The sequence below is a fragment of the Equus przewalskii genome, chromosome 17, assembly GCF_037783145.1.
Source record: "Equus przewalskii isolate Varuska chromosome 17, EquPr2, whole genome shotgun sequence".
In the NCBI taxonomy this organism is placed as follows: domain Eukaryota; kingdom Metazoa; phylum Chordata; class Mammalia; order Perissodactyla; family Equidae; genus Equus; species Equus przewalskii.
In genome coordinates, this window is record NC_091847.1 from 67,191,187 (window position 1) to 67,215,873 (window position 24,687).

Consider the following 24,687-nt stretch of genomic DNA (forward strand, 5'->3'; position numbering starts at 1 on the left):
ACATGACAGAGAGAAGATTCTCTAGACTGGAACTAGTTTATAATGGTGATTAGGCAACTGTGTAGGGTGCAAGGATGGCCCCAGTCTGTAGGAGTTATCTCAGTTAGTAGGTATTTGACATACACATATTTGGAGAGAGCAGGCATATATGTGTGTGTGCATGTGTATATGTGTGTGTTTTCCTTCTTTTTAACCTCAAGCAATAAGGTTAGGAACTGTAGAATGTGTTTAGGAATTGAGATTCCCCATTTGAATGACTGTCTATACAAATTGCAGAGAAGTCTTCCTCCAGTAAGTGTTCACAGTTCTGAAACCTCCTGAGAAGTGTGGCTTCATTCCACATCTTAGTGGATGTTGTTCTCTGTCACTGAGCCTGCTATTGGCATATAGAAAGCTGCAGGGAGGGTCAGTTGGCATCATTCTAGGATATGCCACTAAATTGATCAGATCAACAGCATGTCAGATTTCAATGGCAAGAAAGACACATGGGAGAGGAACAGAGAGGGTTGTTACTATGGCTTTTCTGGGTAGTCTCCTATCCAGCTTGTTTAAGTTATAAAGATTTAATGTGTGAAGTCTTTGAAGATTTATTGATTTATTAATTTAACAAAAATTTTGAGTGCCCCACCTCTGCAAATCCCAGTATTTTCTTTGTGCAGAAAATCTGCTCTGAAGAACATAAATTCCAGAACAGTGAAACTGCAGGCCCTCTTCCAGGCAGAGGTCCTTTGCTTGCAAGAGCAGAACGGCAGTGTGATGGGTGACTCTTAAGAGGCCACAGTGGAGGGAGAGCAGAGACAGCCTCATTTTCAACTTCACACGCTCTGATGCTGGGCACAGTTTCTGGCAGTTTGTATGGACTCAATAGATATTGGCTGCAGAGCTTGAGAAGAAAGGATAAACACGATAATTTGCTCTAGAGAAGTGACTGTACATGTTTTGGAGAAGAGAGATCACACCTGCTGGGGCTTTAGGAAGGGTAGGAGCAGGATATTTTCATCAGCCGGCTCTGGAGATGACTCTAATTGTCTTAATTCAAGAACCAGCAAGGTCCTAGAGTGTAACTGGTGCAGATATCATCACGCTTGGCCTTTCTAAAGCAGAAGATTCTAGGTGATCAGTTACCTGTGTCTTCAAGTAGAATCTATATAGACTAGCATTAGGGAGAATTGCTGAACACTAAGAAATCACCTAAATGAAGAATTTCAGCTAGGGAGTATAAAATAGAGTCCCATTTCTCTAACTTTGTTTGAGTGTTTTAGATCCATAGATCTCTTTCTTTGTAAACATGTGAATGTGCACTTAACATAGGCATACTTGAATAACATTTCTTGATTTCTCCTTTTACTTGGTTATTTACAAATAGTTGGTAAACAAATAATAGACTTTGAAAATGCTGTACATTAATTTTCTGAGTTTCTTGCGTGAAGAGGAGAAAAGATTATGGTAAGATTCATTCCACAGATTTATTCTGAGCATCTGCTGTGTGTCAGGCCCTGTGATTCTCTGGTGAGTCATAATTCCTGCTCTCAAGGGAGAGAGAACAGTCTCGGAAAAGTTCAGATACCGCATGCTAAGGATATAACACATGTATAAATGGAGTTTCACAGGCATACAGGCATGGTGCTCCTCGAACAGGGAGAGTCATTGAGGACTTCCAAGAGAAGAGGGTGTTTGGTGGGGACAGTGGGGCAGAGGGGGAGTGGGGCCTGGGGGTGGAGGGAGAGGCGGGGGATATGAGCCAGGAAGACTAGCCAGACTAGCGTCTGGGAAGGGCTTGCTTGCGTTGTAATCTGTAGCATACTCGTGAGAAATAAAGCTCTTGGAGACTAGGTTCTGTGTGAGTGGCCTGCCTAATTTTGATCTCTCTGGGTAATCAGGAACCAGTCTAGATTTACACGAAGTTTTGAAGCTCAAGATTTTTTGTTGAAGACATCAGCTTGTCTTGAGTTTATATTCTGTAGCAAGATTTTGTGTTGAAGATACAAGCTTGTCTTGAGTTTATATTCCATAGTAAAAACATATACTGGCACCGTGCATAGCTCCCAAGGACCCCATGTCTATGTCCAGAGTGCCTCAGGGTGCAGCCTGTTCCCATCCAGGGCCTCTTGCCCCTGCCCTGCTGGGCTGGGAGCATTGGTGCTGCCTTCGGGACTTGATTTGTAGTTTCTCAATGTTTGATCTTTAAGGACAAAGTCTTTATCAGATGTAATAAATACTGACTGTCTGCTTGCAGATCTGAGAGTTTCTTTCTCTCCAATACTTAGATGATCTGTGTATGTGACTTTTCATCGCAGTTATTTTTTTTGTGGCCGCTTTGCAGACGTAGTGACTTGGATTAAAAAACTTGAAAGCGGATGTTTGAGTGCTCTGTATTTGGGTTCCTTTTGTAGCTGTGCTTTCCATGTGGTGGAACGATACAGGGGCTGTTTCAGCCCCTTGTGTGAGTGTCAGGGCACTTTCTAGGTGTCACACTAAGTCTTCCTCTAGCAGGAGCAGCAGCTCAGAGCACTGCTGTTTCGTCCTCCCCTGCCCGAGGTCCTGGGTCAGGCTCTGCTAGCCTAGGCAAGAGCAGGGGAAGCTTGTCAAGGAGGGAGTGGCCTGTTGGAATTTTACAAGGAGGAGGGTTGCAGGGAAGCCAGCCTGCAGGCCAGTGGCAGATGGTATTTTTGGTTTACCCATTCTTATGTGGCCACTTTGAAGCCATTTTTTATAGGCAGACATTTTAGCATTCTCTTTTTTTTAATGTAAAAAATAGTAACCATATACTGTGCAGAATAGACCTCCTGGCGTCTGAGCCTTTCTAACCTTACCATGGAGCCGGTCCCTGGGGTGGGGACCAGGACTGGGGAGGAGGAGGGAGTGGGAGTGAGAACCTTCAGGAAGACACAGCCGGATAAGGAGTAGTCATCCTTTGTTGACCATACTTGGTCCTCTCAGAGAGGGCTGTCAATCACTCCAGCCTGGGGCCTGCTCTTGCTCTGAGGGGCTTCTATGCCAGTGCTCTGGTTTGCAAACCTCTGATTTACCTCCTTTAAAATTAAGACATGGATTTGATTGTGTGATAATGGAACTTTTTTGTTTTCTGTTTGGAAATCTAAAGAAAGGTTTCTGCGTTTTGTCCGTGTCCTGAATTTGCAAACCTTATTTGAATAGGTACATATTAAACCCTGGTGTGTGGTGGGGAGGGCAGCTTCTGGGCCACATTAGGATCACTTCAGTTCAGTCCAGACTGCCTAGGAAATCCGCAGACATGCTGCTAACCTTTCTCTCTGGCGCCTAAGCAAAATAGATGCATTATGCTTAAAATCAGAGCACCATGGTTTTGGAGGTAGGAATGATATAACCTTGCTTTGAATTCTAAGAAATTTGGGGAAAAAACTTTGTTAGAGAAACTCATAAAAGCAAGAAATTAAATCTGGCTGCAGTGAGGACAGAATTAGGAATGGAGACAGAGTCATGGTAATGAAAAAGTGACATTATATTTTGATATAATGCAACAGTGTTGTATCACGATGGTTTGTGAAAGTGTCCTGCTTGGATATAGAAAACCCCTTTAGGAGTTACTGAAGCTCAGGCTGGAAATGAGGAACTCTACTAGGGCATTGAGAATCTGGTGACGGAGAGGGGAGGAAGGGGCAGATTTGAAAGGTGTCAGGTACCTGGATGAAAGAGAAGCAAAATTAAAAACTTTTCCTGGTACTAGCATCCCTCTGATGCTTTAGGGAAAGATTTGTTGTTTTGTTGCTGTTTTATTTTTAGTAAGCCACATAGACCGAAGGACTTGTCCTCAAACGACTAAATTATTTTCTGGTTAGATGGTAATGTGATTTCTCTAGACTGAGCACCCCAGGGTGGGGATGATATCCTTTGTATTCTATCTGACACTCTCCCCAGCAAGTAGAAGGTGTACTGAATTGATGAATACTGAATTCTCTTAAAATTATTTCCTAAATGGTTCTTCCCTTACAGTATCATGATATGAATATAGCTAATAACCAAGAAGTCTCATTATTATTACTGTTATTTTGCCAATTCACTTTCCCTTCTCCACAATAATATATGTAAACCCAGCTATTCCGTTGTATACACACAGTGGTCTTTGTATGTATATGTGTGCATACATCCATAATCAGGCATCTTATTAATATTTCTTGATTTCACTGAAGTTCGCATCCACTCTATGAAATGGAGGCAGCTCTCGCTCTCCAAAATGTGAATAGATTTGTGACCTTGGTTCTGTAAGGTAAACGTGCAAACTTAGCCCCAGCTGCCCTTTCACGTCTTTACTGATCACCTGCTCCATTTCAGACATTGTGCAGGGCGCTTTGTGAACATCCTCTGCACAGCCCCGTAAGGCTTGAAGCACAGACCGAAGTTTGAAGAACTTGATTACTTTTCACTCCTGCCCACTGCTTCTCCTCTGTGCAGTTTTGTTTTAAATAAACCAAAGCAGTGTGTACTTGGGCTTCCCATTTGGATGCCATCTCCACCCAATGCCTTCTGTGATCCCTGCAGCCGGATTGCTCTGCACTTGTTCAGTACATGGTGCCACGCAAGGTCCCCAGCACAGCATCTTCTATTGTGGGCGAGCATCCCTGTGTCTCTCCTCTGAGGGAAGCTGGGACCCCACTTCTTTGCATCCTGTGTTCATAGCAGGCACTCGGGGGCTATCAAAGTTAGATGGTGCAGAGTGGTTTCCATTTGAATGTGGTAAACATGAAGGGTTCACTTTGTTGACCAGTCTACTATTTGGGATGTGGATTTGAAGTACCTTAGATCAGAATATGTGTGTCAAAATTAGACAAAGACAAAGACACACAAGGTGGCACACTCGGAGGCACTTTTTTAGGCTTTAGTTCACTAGGGAACATCTATCTGAAAAATCGGTTAGCATTTTGAGAACTTGAAATCATTCTGTTTACCTTAAAGAGTAAAACATTTAAGTCATGAGGATAATTAGGAAGGTCTTTGGAGTAACTTCTCTTGGTATAGGTGTTTCCAGAACTTAGTTGCCTATAATAAAGTCATAAAAACTGACTATGAAATTAATTGAAATAATAAATTCTTAATAAATTGAAATAAATTAATTTTGCCCCCCAATTTGGAAACAGTTGTGTTGGGAATTTGTTTAAATTATATTTACCTTGAGCAGAAAAGGCTGTTCTTGTGGACTGTAATTGTGTAATTATTTTTATGAGAGTCAGGTAGTAAAAATGATTGTTAAAAAAGAGATAAATACTTTTATAAAGTTTTTTTAATAAAGTATATAGCTAAAAATACTTTTAGGGCTTATTGAATTTGAATTAAGAGCCTGATTGTTTATTTGTTTTCTTCCCCCAAATCAGGTGTGTTTTGTTAATTTCTGGACAGGGGAAATAACCTAATTTCCTCCTCCTTCTCTGTATCCTCCCAGCCTCTGTCCTTGCATATGCCTTGGGATTCAGATTTTACAGCTTTCCATAACATGCCTGTCTCAGGAAGTCATTTTTTCCTTTTCTGAATGTCTTTAGGAGATTGCTGATATGTTAATTACCTTCTCCCACCCCCTTTTTGGGGGACTTAAGTGTGTTTCCTGTTAGATTTTAAGCTTCTAGAAGATCATCGTCCTCACAACCCACACAGTGAGTACCAGACCTCTCATCTCATGGGTGCCCATGAACTACAATGCCTCTCATCTCGTGGGAACCTGTGAACTCCCTGAGAGCCCCACCCTTGCGGATGTTCTCCTCTAGCCTCCACATACTCTTCCGTTTTAGTAGTTAGGGGATTGACTCAACATGGTAGAACCATTCCCACTTCATTAATTCGTGAGCTAAGGACCTGTAGCTGCAAAGACTGATGAAGTGGCATCAGCCTCTTTGCTTTGGACTCCTTGTCAAGCCCCCAGCAGAATGCTGCCCCTGCGGAGGGCTTTCCCCCTTTGGTGTCTCCTGCTGAGGGCACCATTCTCAGCAGGAAGTCCTCAGCCGCACAAGGGATTACTGCTAAATTCCAAAGAGCAGCTTCTAGGCCCTGAAGGCAGATGTTTCCTCCTCCTGCTTTCATATCTTAGGTCCAGTGCTTTTCCTTCCTGGCATAATTTAGTCTCTCTAAACCTCTTATCTGCTTCCTATTGTGTGTCTCCAATACCTGGTTTTTGCAGTCCACCTTTGAAAAAGAGTCACCCTTTGGCCCAGTCCACCTTCCTATCAGTCTCCAGTAGAAGGAAGGTGTTGACTCTGTCCAGTGTCTTTCAGCCAGCTGGCCCTGGGCTGGGTAGGCTTAAGGGGCTCCATTATGGTCTTGATAATGGTCAGGCCCATGGGGTTGGAAGAATTTGGGTGTGCCCCAAAGCTGCTTCATCACAAGAAGATTATAAAGAAAATTTCTAAAATTTTGAAAGAAGACTACCCCTTAAGTATTCTTTGCTGTTTGTTTTGGATTATATTCCGTAACTGTTGTGTGAACTTCTGAAATAAAGAGCTTTGCTTGTAAATTCTAGTACTGAAGTAGAAGAGTTTCTTGTCTAGTTACACAGGGATTTCTGTTGTTTCTTAAAACGTTATAACACACGTGAACCATTTTATATATACAAAACATTCAAATGCTGTGATTTTTGTCCCCTTAGTGCTTACATATGACAGTCAAGATTAAAAAATATTTTTGAGTGATCCATTAAAAAATACTGAGTCATGGTGTACGTTGAGGTTGACGCAGGCAATCCATGAAATTTCACAAAACTACTGTGGAATCTGTTTTTTGAAAACCAGTATAATTCTAAAGGAAGAAGAAACTTTTGGAGCCTGTTTGTTTTAAAACCTGACTTTTGAACTTTATCTGATGCTTTACCTTTGTCACTTCAGAACAGATGTCATCTTACAATGATTCATCCTTGATGCGATTATTCCTGTTTTGTAGCTAAAAGAAACAAACCTTTCCAATTAGGTAGCCAAAAGAAGGCAATGTGGCTACTTATGTTTAGGATGGAAGAATGTATATGAACTTAGAAAATTAAGTGTTGATACAATATTCTTAGAAAAATGATTGTACCTCATTTTTTAAGTCTCACCTGCGCTTTGCCCTATGTCCTGCCCATGGCGTAGCCTCCTTCTTATAGTGAGAAGGACCAAGGAACCTCTTTGACTTTAAATGTTTAAAGAGAAAAGTACACTGCAGGGTTTTTTTTTTTTGACTTTTTTTTTCATGATCTTTTTCCATTTGTTTCCTTTCAGCCTATCTGTATCTCCATATTTAAAGTGACTCCTGTAGCAGCATATAATTGGGTTTTACTTTTATATCCACTCTAACATTCTCTGCCTTTTAATTTTGTCCTTTTGATTTAAATTTCATTTTTGAGTATTTTGTCCATCGACATTTAATATAATTATTGATGTAGTTGAATTTAGATCTACCGTTTAATAGTTTTCTGTTTGTCCCCTCTGTGTTTGTTCCTCTGTTCCTGCCCTTTTATGGATTATTTGATTTATTTTTTTAGAATTTTAATTTAATTTTTCGTTATTTTGTAGCTCTTTGTGTTATTATTTTAGTGGTTGTTATAGGTATTACAGTATACATCCTTAACTTTTCAGGATCCATGTAGAGTTACTATCGTACCGCTTCACGTAATACAGAAACTTTGCAACCATTTAGGTCCATTTACCATCCCTCTCCCCCCAATCCTGTTCTTTATGTTTTTTTCATGTTCTTTCCTTTTTTACTTCATAGTGTACATTTTGCCCATTGCTCTTTATTTTGAACAGAGGCTTACTTTTTTTTTGGTGAGGAGGATTGGCCCTCAGCTAACATCTGTTGCCAGTCTTCCTCTTTGTTTTTTCCTGTCCCCTAAACCCCAGTGCATAGTTGTATATCCTAGTTGCAAGTCATTCTGGTTCCTCCATGTGGGATGCCACCACAGCATGGCTTGATGAGCAGTGCGTTGGTCTGCGCTCAGGATCTGAACCGGCAAACCCCAGGTCACTGAAGCAGAGTGCGCAAACTTAACCACCTGGCCGTGGGGCCAGCCCCCAAGAGAGGCTTACCTTTGTTCTCAGTCTTCTCTTGTCCTGAGGCTTGGTTTGTTAGGAATACTTACCAGTGTTGTGACTAGGAGGGATAACTGTTGTTGTAAATATATTAATGTGCCGTGCTTGCACTGGCATGGGGTGAGAACGCAGTGAAGCTTTCCAAGCTAGAAAGTTATAGTTATTTGTAACAGATAACTTTAAAGACCTGTTTTCCCCGAAATTTTCCCCTAATATGGGATAGCATGAATGGTGAAAGGGCATAATGCTGATTTAACAAGGTGATATTTTTCAAGTGGGTGAATGTTTTCTGAATTAACAATATGAGACTATTATAGATGTGCAGATATCTGCAATAGTAATTTACAAGGCAGGCCACGACTGTGCTTCTCCTTAGAGACAAACAAGCAAGCAAACAGAAAACCCTCGAGGTTTCTGTACAAAACACACCACTCGTAATTCCTTCTCTCCTTTTCTTTCTCTTCCATGTCCTTGTGGACTGTCCTCAGCCCTAGACTGCGTTCAATATGAGGTTAGAAATTGAAGGAACACTTGGAGGCTAGGAATTTTTTAAAAACATTTATTTTTTTTGTTACTTAGTTTTAGAAACAGCCCATATTTAGGGCTGAACCTGAACTAGAAAGGAAATAAATCGTTGAGATTTGTAGATCTCAATTGTAGAGGAGAATTTTAAGACTCAGCTATTTTAAGAGGGTTAAATTCAGAAGCAGAATTTCCCTAGTGTGATTTGAAAGTATTCTAGGATTCAGGATCGACTGAAAGGGGGTAATCCATTTTGAGAGCTTTTGAAGAAAAAGCCATGAAATAAAAAGGTAGAAATGGTTATCTAAGTTCAGGAAAGTTTCCTGAGACAGATTTTGTCCTGCTAAACACTTTGGATAATGGAGATGACAAACTAAATGTCCTCAGAATGGCTCAGACTGCTTTAGAGATTGATTTCTCAAGCAACTCAGTAGGGGAGAGCCAGAGAGACTGGAAAATAGGGGTTTGCTTGGAAGAACATAAGCTGTAGGTGGTGGTGATGATGTATTTGGTGTCACAGCATCTCTTGTGCTTTGCATTGTAGGTGAAATAAACTTAGAAAGGAAGTGGCAGTTTGGAGGGCGTGGAGTGTTGGGAAAAGAAGCCCTGCCGTTGCCCTCGATGGCCGTGAGAGCAGGACCACTGTGGAGATGAACATTCTGAGCAGAAAAAAGATGGAGGAGGAGCATAAATACCAGTTAGATAATTTTGAACATGCAACCCAACATTCTACCCTGACAGAAAATAGTAGATGAGCCCCAAACCAAACTTTTAAAACCTCAAAGCAATAGATATAGCAGTTTGGAAACATGCAATGAACAACATACGTGGTGTTGGGGAAGTTTGGCTCACAATGAACAGTCCTTTAGCTGATCTGGAAATGAAGGGGAGACTTGCATTCAGACGTCAGACCATCTCTATTCTTAGAGCCCAACTAGAGGGCACAAGAAGTGGATAAAACCCTGCTCTTGATGTGGTGGGATAAAAACCGTGCTTGCCCCTTATGTTATCGTCATTATATTATAATAAACCATTCATTTTTGTGTGTGGTGAATAACAATGCTGACATGCTCACAAAATAACACGAAGCAGATGGAGCACAACTGTTTTTGAGTCAAAACTTCTCTAAAGATTTATTTAGGTTTCTTAATTATGGGTGGTTTGTAAGACTGCCGTGTGGTTTCAGTTTAAACTTGTAAATCTTGGGTTTGGTGATGAGTACGTGCTCATGTTGCCAGAGAGGAAGAGAAAACAAGATTGGGAGGAGGACCCTGTGTCCTTCAGAGCCTGCCCTTTTGCCATTTTTTAAAAAAGCGAAGTGAAGATCTGTGTTTATACGAAATAAGTATGATGACATTCATACTGTGTTTGAGATGGGTATGCCAGGAGTTCAAGCCAGTTTTCCCAGTGCTTAAGCACTTAACTGGTAAATTTTCATGGTAATTTGAAATCAGGGCTTCTCTGGAGTCCTGAAAGAATAATTATCCCTTTTAGCCTTTATTTTATATTAAAATATATTCTTCATTAGATGAATGAAGCCCAGTTTTGGGGGACAGCAGTTAAGTATTTCTGTCTGGACAGACAAGAAAAAAATAGTTTTTTTTTTTTAAGGTATTTTGACTTGAAATAAACCCGTGGCAGGGTCATTTGGTGATCTTCCAATGCCTCTTGTGTGTGTATGTTTGTGTGTGTGTGTACACATATACATGCACACACACAACCATATATGGTTATTCATGTTAGGAGTAATTTTGCATCATTTGAGATCTAGTAATAGTGTAATATATATAAATTACAGTCCCAGGAGCATGAGAAACGGCCTGTGTTAACCAACCCACGAAGAGGTCGGTAAAAATGTATGGTTGGAAAAGTTCGCTTGTGTTTTCTGTAACGTGTCTTCCTGCGTTTCTTGCCAGTGATCATAATGATAATGGCATCTCTGAGCTATTGTCTGGAGGTGGAAGGAGTGGGAGGCGAGGAAGGCTAATGAGAAATCTGAACGTTGCTTTCCTTCCCTGTGTGAAGGTCATAGAAGAAATGAATTTCCTGTTTACTGTTCTTCATGGAGCTCGCTCCAGCAGTGACTTGGTCAATACTTGGAGAGAATGCACTCATTCAGTCGTTCCTAATTTGGTATTGATGATGTCTTATGTTTATAGCTCTGGATGGCACAAAGGTTAATTAGGTAGAAAGACTGTGCCCTAGAGGAGCTTATGCTCTGTAGGGGATAAGAAGATGTGTGCGTCACTAATCATAATGTGGAAAGATTTTGGACATTTATTCAGGGCTTTGTCACTTTTAAAGTGCTTTAATACACTTTTATTTAATCTTCTAAGCTAAAGTACATGGCTCCATTCTCCACTTTGTATGTGAAAAAACCGAAGTTTGGCCAGGGTGAGTGACTGCTGGAACTCACGTGGGTTTTAAGTTGCGGATCTGGGGTCCAGGGCATCCTATGCGGGATGTCTTCTGCCTCCATGTTCTCTGTTCTCCCCCCGTCCCCGGCGTGCAGTGGTGCACACAGGGGCACTCTTGTTTCCACCTGGGGGTCAGAGAACACAAGAGAAGGATGAGGCCACTGAGTGACCCTGGGGGCGGGCAGGGCACTGGTTACATAGGGAACGGCTGAGGGGGCTTTCAGGGAGAGGAGGACTTGCTGGGTAGAAAGAGATCCACGGACACTGTTCACAGAAACAAGCTAAAGCGATGTGTTACTCAAAAAAGTCCCTTGCGCCAGATACTTCCATTATTTTTTCTTTTATTCATACATTCATTCAACAAATGCATTTAGAGTCTACTTGCTCTGTGCAAGGCATTGGATTCATCCATGTGACATTTATAAGATAAAGCTCATGGTGCCTCTCTTTGAGGGTCTCAGAGTAGTCTAGCCAGAAGATAAGATCACAAAAATTTAAAAGATTATGTGACGAGAGGAAGAACATGATAGACGGTATTTCTGGGTTCAAGTTACGACTGTCCAGAGAAAGAGATCATGGGCATCTCGTGTCACCTCTCAGTCTCAGTTGGACCATTTTTCTTGAAGGAGGCTGACATTTACTTCATAGAGCTGTTTAAAGATTAAATCTGATTATGACTGTGGGGACACCTCACTCAGCTCCTGGCACATGGAAGGTGCTCAGTAAATGTCCATGTTAACGGCTCCACACACTTTCTGAAGAAAAGCCAAGGTCCTTGATTGAAACGCCCTCTGCGGTCTGGTCGCCAAAAGTAAACTCCTCCTGTATCCCAGCCCTTCCCCAGTCTCTTTGCCTCCAGACTGGTCTCTCTCATATGCACCCTTGTGGTCCTGTGACCTGTCCAAGATGCAGAGGCAATGATCCCAGTGGTCAGAGCAGGGGTCACTTCTGGCTTCGCTGTGTCACACTGGCAGTGTTACCTCAGTAAGTTAGATCTTCACTTTTTTGCCGCAGTTTCATCATCTGTAAATGGGATTAATAATATTTTATTCTTAGTAGTTTTGTTGTGATATTTAAAATGGGCTTTGGGACAGTGCCGGTACCTTGTCAAGGTTGCTATTTGTAGCTCTAATTACTATCTGATTACCATCTCATAGCGCCACTCCCCCGCTTACAGGCCTGCCGTGTGGCGCCGCATCATCTCTGTCTTAATTTGGAGTCAGCCCATTTATCTTTGTAGCTCTGACTCATCTCCTTTCCTTATGCTTTGCCTTCCAGCAACATGGAACTACTCCTAACCCTATCACCCCACCTCTAGAATAGTTTGACCTTTGTTTTTGCCTAAAAGCACTTTGTCTTGCTAATGAATTCTTTAGGACTGGTTTTTCCACCTCTTAAGATTCTCCGACTCCGTTCCCCACCCCCTTAGGTCCCTGTCTTGTTCTGTAGTGTTTTGTATATATCTTTATCATTCTACTTACTTTTTTTCTATTTATATCTCTCTCCCCTACTTTTGACTGAGAACTCATGAAAGAAGGGCTGAGTCTTAATTATTTTTACGTTCCCAGCACGTTCTTGACATGTGGTTGACGCTCAGTAAGTATTTGTTGACAGCTGAATTAGAAGAGGGACGTAACCTATATTAAAAACATTATCATATGTCAAAATTATTTTTCAATTAGCTAGAAGGGGCAAACTTCACGTTGGTAGTGGATTGTGAGGAGGGGGAGGTCAACATGAGGACTGGCCTGGTCTTACTTGATATAGGCTCTTGGTTGTCATAGGGCACAGGGAGGGGCTGGAGGGCCTGGACTGGCCAGGAAGCTCTGCAAACCCAGGAGCCACTTGCCTCTGGTGGACCTGACGTCACGTCACGGGCATTTGTGAAGGCGGTGGTTCTGTATTTATCTTAGTAAGGGTGATATCGGCTCTTTGGTATTTGATAGCCTTTCTCTAATGTTTGAAAGGAGTTTTCCCCTCATTGTTTTGAAACTCCAGTATATTGTCCTGGCAATCTCAATATTACTCAGTAGTGGACATGTGATGTAATGTTTTCTCCTTGGTTCCCTGAATTGCCTAGATTTTAATAAAGGGAGACATAAATATAGCATGTGGGTTAAATAAAGCATCTCTTTCAAATACGATAAATCAGTGCCATTTTGGTTAATTGAGAATGCATGGGAAAAGGTAACATAGGCCACAGAGGATGGATGGGTTTATTTACTTATGTTCGGAATTTGAAGGAAATAAAATGTAATGTCTCAGCCTTCTATCTGAAGCATCTCAGTGGCCCTTTAAAGGGCCTGTGGTTACATGTGATAAACAGAACAGTAAGCTCCAGTCTAAGGACTTTTTTCCCCATTATCCCCTGCAGCTTTGCCCTGTCTGATGAAGCATACAGATCCCTACGAGATCAAGATAAAGACCAGTGTATTCTCATTACTGGGGAAAGCGGAGCAGGAAAAACAGGTAAGGCTACCACCGGACTTTCTCCCCTAGAAGGTAAATGAGAACAGAATGAGAGAATGACAGAAGGACAGAGCAGACAGGGCAGGTGGGGCCTCATTAGCTTGCAGCTGCACAGGGCCACCTCGAGGGCTCCTTTGCAGGAGGCTCCTGATTAGGATCATGGAATGTTATCTGGGAAGGACTTACCTCATCTCTCACGTGAAGAAACAGGACCTATGAAAGGGATTCCAACCAATGTGGGAGTCTACTTCTGGATTCTAGACCTTTCTAGTCTAGTCCTTGAGTATTTCAAGTCTTTACCTTTCCTCCAAGACACCAAAGTCATTGAGGTCTTCCCTAAGGAATGCCAAATTATTTGAGCTTTGGGAGGCCACAGTCACAGCTTATCTCTGCTGAAAAGTGAGGGAAGGCACAAGGAAGATGCTGAATTTCGCTCTAGAGAAGTCTTCCTCTGAAGCCTAAAGAATTGAGATTTTTGTATGTATTTTTGATGGGCTGGCAACCTCTGCTTTTTTCTTCTGCTTTTAATAAAAGTAATTTGTATGGTTGATGGACTTGAGTGAGAAAGCGATTTTGCACATTCTGTCCAGCTACTTGGAAAAGACTCAGAAGAGCTGTGCTCTCTGGGTCCAAACTTGGGCAGGTTAAAACTGCTGTTGTCAGTGGGTATCTTTGATGGAAATGATGAGTATGTGAATGAGGAGGATAGTAAGGGGGATGGTATTTTCATAACCATTTCATCTGTAAAATGTTCTGATAATTGATAATTTCTGCTAGTTTGCCAAAGTGAGATTTCAGTTGTTTCCATTTTGCTTGGCTATTTAGTTATCAGATCAAAAACTTTGATTCCCTGATGACTGAGAGAAGAAAAATCCCCATGGATGTTTCAGCCAACTGACTGAATCCATTTTGTTCATGAGCCCTTAGTAAGATTTTTGCCTTTAAAGTCTCACTGTCTGCTTTTAAATGGCTTTTTCTTCTCCACCTATTCCTTCCTCCACTTGCTTTAGGAGTAACTGCTCCCTATCCCCCAATGTAGCTGAAGAAAGAATGGTTAGGTAAGTGTGTCCAGCTCCCTTCCTAGAGCCCTTTGTAGACATAGTACACTGTTTCTTTGTGAGGTTGTGCAGGTTCTAGGCTCTAGATGGGCAGAAATGGGGGGAAGAAGACCAGCGTGGGAGAATCTAAAGTAGCAGAAAGCCTAGTCTCATAGAGTTGGAAAGGATTTTAGTTAGAGATCATGTAGTGTAGGGTCTTCCCGGGGACAGCCGAACTCCTTCTTTTTTGGTGATGAGCCGAACTCCTTTCTTTTTTGGTAACCTCTGTAAGGTGGCCTACTGCATTCATTATACAGGCGTGGCTATCAAAAGTTCATCCTTACCTAGAGTTTAATTCTGCCTCTACCAATGGGTCTTAACTCTGCAGTCTGGAACCTTACCAAATTAGTCTACTTTCTGTTTTACAGGACAATCACTTCGTTATTTGAAGTGTCATCCATCATATCTTCTACGGCTAAAAATCTCTTTTCTTCAAAAATCTCTTATATGATATACATTCATTTATTCGTTCATCGGGAAGTAATTCCTGAGTGCCTGTTGAGTGAAAGACACTGTACTAGGTACTAGTGATACGCTGGTGAGCTAGACACCATCCCGGTCCTTTTCAAGTTTATAGTCTAGAAGAGGAGATAAACAGTAGCTCTACACTGTGTGTGAACATACATCTAAATGTATGCATGTATACTTACAATTAGTACACAAAACTTTAAGTGTGGTAAAGGAAAACTACATTATAAGAGTACTTATAAGAGCATAATAACAGGAGGATCGAATCTCATTCCCAAATTCCTCACTATCATGGTCATATTATTCTGGAATCATCTCAGTTTGTCAATACGCTTCATAAGATTAAATCCAAGAGGTAAACAGAATACTTCAAGTTGGATCCTGGTTGTGGTGGAACTATTTATTACCCCTCTCAATGTGGATACTAGGCTTCTATTAGCATAGCATGTGTATTGACTCGTATTGGTCTTTTTGTCAAGCAGGATATTGTAGGTTTTTTGTACAGTAACTTCTGTTAGGTCGGATCTTCTCAATCCAGTATTGTTCAACAAAGTTATTTTAAGCTTACATGTAGAATCTTTTATTTATTTGTATTAATTTTAGACCGTTGTAGCTTCTTGAGAAACTGACAAATTCTGATTCTGTCCCCTCGTGTAGAAGCACTGCCGTGCCTTTGGGGAATAATAATAGTGGCTACATTGAGCACTTACCATGTGCCAGCTTTATTACATGTATAAGTATTCTTCTTATCTCCGTTTTTATGATGGGGAAATGGAGCCACAGAAAGGCTAACGAACTTGCCCAAACTTACGCAGTGAGTAAGTGGCAGAGCTGGGATTGTGAACACAGATAGTGTCTATAGTTCTAGAGTCCCCACATGCCTTAGTCAGCTCAGGCTGCTGTAACAGGATGCCACAGGCTGGGTCACTTAAACAACAGACATTTATATCGCATAGTTCAAGAGGCTGGGAAGTTCAAGATCAAGGTGCCTGCTGATTTGGTTTCTGGTGAGGGCCTTGCCTCTGTGTGAGGTGCTCAGGAATTATTTCCTGAATGAATGAATAAATCCTTATAAGCCCACCCCTGGAATATATCTCATACCAAGCTGTTTCTTCCTTTTCTTGGTGTCTACATGGAGACTCTAGGCCAAGCCACCAACCATTACTTCCTTTGAGGACTACTTGTTGCAATGTCCAGTGGGTCTTTCTCTTTCCCTTTCTGCCTGCCTGCAATCCCTTTTCACAGAATGATCTGCGAAAATGAAAACTGGGTCAAACGCTACATCTGTTTAAATATTTTTTTCAGGCTTTATTGAGATATAATTGACATATGACTGTATAAGTTTAAGGTGTACAACAGGATGATTTGATATGCATATATATTGTGAAACGATTACCACAATAAGGTTAGTTAATACATCCATCACTTCATATGGATAGTTAACCCCCTGCCCTTTTTTTTGTGGTGGGAACTTTTAAGATCTACTCTCTTAGCAACTCTTAAGTATATAGTACAGTGTGACTATAGTCACCATGCTGGACATCACATCCCCAGAACCTCTTCATCTTGTACCTGGAAGTTTGTAACCTTTGACCACTTTCATGCATCCCCCCAACCACCAATCTACTCTCTGTTTCTATGAATTTGAGTTTTTTTAGATTCCATATATAAATGAGATCATGTAGTATTTGTCTTTCTCTGTCTGACTTATTTCAGTTAGTATAATGCCCTCAAGGTTCATCCATGTTGTCACAAATGGTAGGATTTCCTCCTTTTCTATGGCTGAATAATGTTCCATTGTATATATACCCCGTATTTTCTTTATCTGTTCATCCACTGTTGGACACTTAGTTTGTTTCCACGTCTTAACTGTTGTAAATAATGCTGCAATGACCTTCAGAATGCAGATCTCTCCTCTAGATGATGGCTTCATTTCCTTCAGATGTATACCCCAAAGTGGGGTTGCCAGATCATATGGAAGTTTTGGAGTTTTTCAGGAATCTCCATACTGTTTTCCATAATGGTTTTACCAATTTGCTTTCCCATGAATAGTGTACAAGTGTTTCCTTTTTTCCACTTCCTTGCCAGCATTTGTTAATACTTGTTTTTTTTGACATTAGCCATTCTGACAGGTGTGAGGTGATATCTCATTGTGGTTTTGAATTGCATTTCCCTAATGATTAGTGATCTTGAGCATCTGTTCATTTACCTATTGTCCATTTGAACATCTTCTTTGGAAAAATGTCTATTCAAGTTCTTTGCCTATTTTTTAATTGGATTTTTTTTTTTTGCTATTGAGTTGTGTGAGTTCTTATGTATCTTAGATATTAACCCCTTATCAGATATATGATTTGCAAATATTTTCTTCCTTTCGATAGGTTGCCTTTTCAGTTTGTTAATCATTTCTTTTGCTGTGTAGAAGCTCTTCAGTTTGATATAATCTCACTTGTTTATTTTTGCTTTTATTGTTTGTGCTTTGGGTGTGATATCCAAAAAATCTTTGTCAAGACCAATGTTAGAGGGCCTTTTTCCTATGTTTTCTTACAGGAGTTTTACAGTTTCAGTTCTTACATTTAAGTCTTTAATACATTTTGAGTTAATATTTGTGAGTGGTATAAGATAGGGTTTCAATTTCCTTCTCTTATGTGAATATCCAGTTTTCTCAACGCCATTTATTGAAAAGACTATCTATTCCCCATTGAGTATTCTGACCTCCCTTGTCAGCTATTAGTTGACTGTATATGCGTAGGTTTATTTCTGCACTCTTGATTCTGTTCCGTTGGTCTGTGTCTCTTTTTATGCCAGTACCATAGTTTTTTGATTATTAGAGCTTTGTAGTGTAGTTTGAAGTTAGGAAGTGTGATGTCTCCAGCTTTGTTCTTCTGTTTCAGAATTGCTTGGCTATTTGGCATCTTTTGTGCTTCCATACAAATTTTAGGATCGTTTGTTCTCTTTCTGTGAAAAATGCCACTGGAATTTTGGTAAGGATTGCATTGAATCTGTAGATAGCTTTGGAGAGTATGGACATTTTAACAATATTAATTCTGCCTGTCCACGAACATGAGATATCTTTCCATTGTTTGTGTCACTTAAATTTCTTTCATCAATGTCTTTTGGTTTTTAGTGTACAGATCTTTCACCTCCTTGGTTAAATTTATTCCTAAATGTTTTATTGTTTTTGATGCTGTTGTGAATGGGATAGTTTTCTTTACTTCTTTTTCAGATAGTTTATTGTTAGTATGAAGAAATTCTACTGATTTCTGTAAGTTGATTTGTATCCTGCAACTTTACTGAATTCATTTATTAATTCTAACAGTCTTTTTGGTGAGACTTTAGGGTTTTCTGTTTACAGTCATGCATTGCTTAACAACAGGGATACATTCTGAGAAATGTGTTGTTAGGTGATTTTGTCACTGTGTGAACATCGTAGAGTGTACTTATACAAACCTAGATGGGATAGCCTACTACACACTTAGGCTATATGGGTACTGATCTTATGGGACCACCATCGTATGCAGTCCACTGTTGACCAAAATGTTGTTATGCACTGCGTGACTGTATAGGATTATGTCATTTGTAAATGGAGACAGTTTTACTTCTTCCTTTCAGTTTCTGATGCCCTCATTTCTTTTTCTTTCCTAATCGCTCTGTCTAGGACTGCCAGTACTGTGTTGAATAGGAGTGGTGAGAGTGGGCATCCTTGTCTTGGTGCTGATCTTAGAGGAAAATCTTTCAACTTTTCTCCATTCAGTATGATGTTAGCTATGTGCTTGTCATTTATGGCCTTTATTATGTTGATATACATCCTTCTATACCCAATGTGTTGAGAGTTTTTATCATGAAAGGTTAATTTTGTCAAATGCTTTTTCTGGGTCTATTGAGATTATTGTCATATGATTTTTATCTTCTATTAATGTGATGTTATCACATTTATTAATATGCATATGTTGAACCACCCTATATCCCAGGGTGATCATTATGTGTGATCCTTTTAATACGCCATTGAATTCAGTTTGCTGGTCTTTTGTTGAGAATTTTGTCATCTATATTCATCAGGGATATTGACCTGCAATTTTCTTATTGTGGTATCTTTATCTGGCTTTGGTATCAGGGTAATGCTAGCCTTGTAAAATGAGTTTGGGAGTGTTCCCTCTTCAGTGTTTTAGAAGAATTTGAGACAGATTTGTGTTAATTCTTTAAATGCTTGGTAGGATTCGCCAGGAAAACATCGGTCCTCGGCTTTTCTTCTTGGGAGGTTTTTGTTTACTGATTCAATCTTCTTAGCAGTAATTGATTTGTTCAGATTTTTTATTTCCTCATGATTCAGTGTTGGTACAATTGTATGTTTCTAGGAATTTATCCATTTCTTCTAGGTTGTCCAATTCATTGGCATATAATTGTTCAGAGTAGTCTCTTACTATCTTTGGTATTGCTGTGGTATCTGTTGAATGTCCTCTTTCGTTCATAATTTTGTTTGAATCCTCTCTCTCTTTCTTGGTTAGTCTGGCTAAAGATTTGTCAATTTTATTTATTTTTTTCCAAGAACCAACTCTTAGTTTTGTTAATCTTCTCTATTATTTCCTATTCTCTGTTTCATTTATTTCTGCTCTAATCTTTATTATTTCCTTCCTTCTGCTAGCTTTGGGCTTAGTTTTTTCTTTTTCTAGTTTCTGAAAGTGTAATGTTAGTTTGAGATCTTCCTTTATTCTTAAGGTAGGCATTTATAGCTATAAACTTTCCTCTTGGAACTACTTTTGCTGCATCTCATAAGTTTTGGTATATTGTTTTTCCATTTTCATTTGTCTCAAGATATTTTTTATATAAAATTTTAAAACATTTTCCATTGCACTAAAATAAAAGCCAAACACAGTGGCCCTGTTGCACAAAGTTCTGCTTGACCTGGCCCCTACCCACTTCTGCACTTTCCCTCATGCTTTTCTCCCCTTCTGATGGCAGCTTGTGTTACTTTCCATTAAAAGGCTTGCTCTCTCTCATATACAGGCAGTGTTTCATTAGTTAGAGCTTCCTGTCCCTTTGTAGATAATTTATCTGAATTCTCGGTATGGGCTCTTACCTGTATTTGCTCAGAAATTTGTGAAATCTTTGGCTGTTCAGAACCCTTTCTTTCCAGTAGGAATTTTAGGAGGACACTGTGTCTTGGGAGAAAGTTTTTGCCCCTTCTTGTTACTGACCAGTTCTTTCTTGTGAAACAGAATTTAATTCTTAGAAGCAGAACAGTTTCTTGTTTGTTTCCAAGTTGACCAATGAAAATGGTAGCAAGGCAAGGTAAAAACTGTGTCCCTTGACAGAAGTCGTTTGTATTGTGGTCTTTCTCATGCCACCTACCCCCACCCCAATCCTTTTGACTGTATCTACAAGCCTATTCACTTTACATTTCTTTCTTTTTATTTAAGCATGAGGGAGGGGGAGATGAAAATATCCCAAGCCTATAAATTTTTTAGGTTTTTACTCATTCTTTGTCATGACTAAAGATATATTTTTGAGAGTCTGATTGTATCAATTTGTTCCTAAGCGAGTCATCAGAAGTGGGTTGTGGTCACTTGTTTGACTGGTGTTGGCCAATTTTTCATCTCCTCTGGAACATATGTTCCAAAAAGACAGAATGTCCACTAATTAGTCATGTCAGTACGTGACTTCCTCCTGGAGCGAGATCCCATCTCCTGGTGGCCTCGTGTACCTTCCTTATTGAAAAACTGAGTGGAGGTTGCTAGTTCCGTTTCAGAGGGTTGGCATTGATTCTTTTCTGAGAAAAGCAAAAACACCTCACTCCTCTGGTAGAAATCTAGTGGCGTAGAGTTCTTTCTTCTTTGTTGTATTTTTCTCTTCTCTTGACATTTTTTCTCACTAACCTGTTGTCCCACTCAACACTTGAAATCTTTTTCTCTCGATCATCTTCCCTGAACTTAGTCCTTCTAGGATCCCTTTACCCTCTGTCACAAGCTGGAGAATGGAGAGCTGCTTCTCGGGGCTATCGCCTTTTCTTCTGGGAGGGCCACTCTGTCTACAGCATACGAGTTTAGGTGCTGCTTCAGGCAGGAGCCTGGAGGAGGGTAGCACAGACGCCCTACAGCACTGTTTCTCAAACCTTCCACCTGAAGCACCAGGTCCCCCTCTCCCCAAATCTGTTGCTGACTGATATCAGAAAAATGAAATACAAGAAGACATAGAAAATTCAATCTCTAATTTTTTTTTTAGTTTCAACAGACAAAATAAACTACCAAATTGCTACAAAAACTTCTAAGAGCCTACTCTCATATGTAGACCAGTAACATTCCATGGCCTGGCCAACTTTGAGTAGTGCTGGTCCTTGGACCATGCTTTGAGTAGCATTGCCTAGCGGTCTCTTGAAACAATTGTCATATTTTTGAGCTACTGTGCTTCTAGATCTTCTGATGCTTCAGTTGTCCATTATCACTAAAATTTGTAGTGCTAGGAGGTGGGCACTGTTCCTGAGAGCTGCTATTTTTAAATATCCACTCCACTGCGCTCTGTGGTAGCTGCTCTGCTCTTCCTCTTCATTTATAGATTCCAACAGCATCTCCTCCCTCTCTGTCTCCATGGAGACATGTAGTGTTTCGCTGACTTATTCCCATCCTTTTCTACTTTTCTTTCATTTTGAAAGCAGTGGGCCAAAAATTGCTTCAACTTTTATTATGGTTTTTAGTCATTACACTATAAATTTGAGTAAAGTCTGTGTGTTGTTTAATGTCTCTGTTTTATGGAGATTACCTATGGGAAAATGAAATGAGGGAAAATAATATAGAGACTGCTGCCAGTAGTGTGAGGAGTTTAGAGAGGGGGTTTGATCTCAATTCTGTGGGAAAGAGGGATGCAGGCCATTTCTGATATGTCACATTATCTTATTCACCAAAATTGTTTTTGAGTACATGTAGCTGTTAAAAATTTTGTGTTAGTAAGTAAAGGAAAGAAGAGGAGAACTAACATTTATTGAGGGCCTGGAATCTGCTATGTATTTTACATATAGTATCTCTTTTCAATAAGAGTCTTTGCTTAATAGCCTACACAGAACCACTGTGTGGTATCAGAGGGCTTATTTTCTAAGAAGTAATTAATTTAACTAGGTTGTAAACCTGCCTTGGCAGATGATGATGTTATTCGTCTTAAACATTGGAGACGCTCTTAAGCTGCAGGGTGGTAGAAAGTGGGCACTCAGGGAGAGGCACGAACTCTTTGAGTCCTTTGGGGTCCTGTTTAATTCATTACTGCTGTGCTAAATAAAAAATTCATCATGCCTCTAAACGTGCCCAAGTATTTCTAGGCAGTGAACTAAAAATTCACTACGAAGCATACAAATAACTTGTGGAGGACTGTTCAAGCACTCATGGGGGCAGGGAGGCAGAGCGTGAGGGAACCATCATAACCACATTTTTCAAGGACATCAGAATAAATCTGTGGGCCTGAGAAGATGATCGTGACATATGAAAACGTAAATTATTTGGTTTCTAATTTTATAGTTATATCAGTTTCTAGGAACTCTTCAGCCATCTACTAAAAGAGTTAGAAAGCCTGCCTTCCTCATTAAGACTTTTGGTTCTGAACCCCAAATGACCTTGGATTACTTTACATCTGCGAGAGCTCTCTGACTGCCAGTGACAGAGATGTCGCTTGACTTCCTGCAGCCTAAACATCATGAGCATTTCACAACACAGACTATATCCACCCTGAAGCCGAATAGCCAAGCAAACTGAAGGCCAGAACACACTAAGCCTTTGATTTGTTGCTTCGCCACGTGAGAAAGGCCTCTCTTGACCTACATGTTTTATATGAATTGTCAGAGATTTTGTGGCCAACTTGCATAAGCAGAGCAACGTACATATAGTTGTATTTCAGTAAAAACATTGCTAGTCACGACTCCTCTTGGAGCAAAGGCTGTGTTTCTTATTGCAAGACCTGTGCGTTTTGTAGCACGATTGGAACAGTTGACAGCTGCCTGTCAGATCACTGTGGGTGTGCTGCAGCTGGGTTATTTTGCAGCACTGCAGACTCAGGACCGGTGAAAAGAGTGTTCCTCAGTGTTGCACAGTCCTTCTTTCATTGTGCACAAACATGGCCTCGTGATTTAGGCAGTCTCACTCTTTAGGTCACTGGACCACCAGACCTATGTAAGCCCAGTTCCTAGAGAAACTTGGGTGTCTTAACCAAGGAGATAGAGAGGTATAGAAGTAAACATTTCAGTATGTGTGTGAGTGTAAATATGTGACTCTGTCTATATGCTATAATGACATATGTGACATGGTTATATGATCTATATGTGGCGTATATGCTATTACATATATTTACGAATGCATGCATAGATACCTGTTAATTCCTAGGTAAATCTACTAGAAGCTCTATGAAAAAAACTCAGAATAAGCTTTGCCTGTATTCATACCTTTTTTCCCCTGACAAAGTGATTGAATCCAAGTGGAGCCTGCTCAATTAACATGCATAGGTTTTGATATCTTCGCAGTGAGATTCCCATCCTTTTGTCCTCCTGGTTGCAAATGTCTTTCATTGAAATATTTGCTTTCCCTTTCTCTTTGACCTAGTGCTGTTTCACAATGCTTTCTTTCATAAAGCATATCATTATATATAAATTTATATAATTACATAATAACATATAATAGATATTATTCACAACCCAGTGCGAGGTGCCAGAGAATACAGAGTTAAATTAGTTATCATTCTTACCTTAACAGGAATGTAAAATCCCCAGAATCAAGCTATCATCTCTAACTCCTTTTTGTTCTATGTAGAAATGAATTCTGATGTAGATGTTTTGATTTTGAAGTATTTTCTTATAGGCCATTTGTCCATTAGTGCAGAATATCTGTTAACTCTAGATGTTCTCCCATTTTCTGGTGTAAAGAGATTTTGACTTCAAAGACTTAATATTTTGTTTGCCTGACTATTGATGAATTTTACAATTCAAGTTACATTTAAATATATATGACATAAATTTACATATGTAAAGTATCTATGAGTCAGAGAATTGCTGAACTAAGAATTAATAATAAGCAGTGTTAAGTTTTGCTAATTTTAACTGCCACTGTTCTTATATCTAAAATGGAAGTGCTTTTCGAAATTTTGAGTACATATGAAGAATACACCTCTTTGTCCCAAATAGAATCATTTTATATTTTTACAGCATATGTGCAAGACATTGTCATTGAGAGTATGATTACTAGATTGATGTATTCACAGGCTATTCAAAAGTATTGCTTTGGGGGCCAGCCCTGGTTGTCTAGTGGTTAAGTTCAGTGCCCTCTGCTGTGGTGGCCCAGGTTCACTTCCTGGACACGGACCTACACCTCTCTGTTAGTGGCCGTGCTGTGCTGGTGGCCCACATACTGAAAAATAGAGGAAGATTGGCACAGATCTTAGCTCAGGGCGAATATTCCTCAGCAAAAACAAAAAAAAACCCCAGCAAAAAACAGTATTGCTTTGGAAAATGCTTACAGTTTTATGCTGTGATTGCCAAGGTCATGTTTAGTTCGTCCTTATAATAGTCAACATAATTAAAAAACGAGACTTTGAAATATGGAGGATGATAATTTGATTCTTGAGTCTTCTCAGAAATATAATTTCTGTTCATAGAGGTTATTACATAAAGTTTTGATTTGGACAAATAAATATTTGAGTAAAGATCCAGATTTACTTGAACTTTAG

The 24,687-nt window shown here is 40.0% G+C and overlaps 1 protein-coding gene across 21 annotated transcripts in view; it reads left to right on the plus strand.

Annotated features, from left to right (window-relative positions):
* Positions 1-24,687, plus strand: part of MYO1B (myosin IB) — a 180,822-nt gene that overhangs the window by 72,967 nt on the left and 83,168 nt on the right. For 20 of the 21 annotated variants that reach the window (XM_070581690.1, XM_070581691.1, XM_070581671.1 and 17 more), the window contains one exon: positions 13,338-13,432. In XM_070581690.1, the coding sequence (XP_070437791.1) occupies positions 13,338-13,432 (95 nt within the window). Of the gene's footprint in view, positions 1-13,337; positions 13,433-13,787; positions 13,910-24,687 lie in introns of those variants that run through there. The other variant, XM_070581692.1, reaches the window with a different exon arrangement.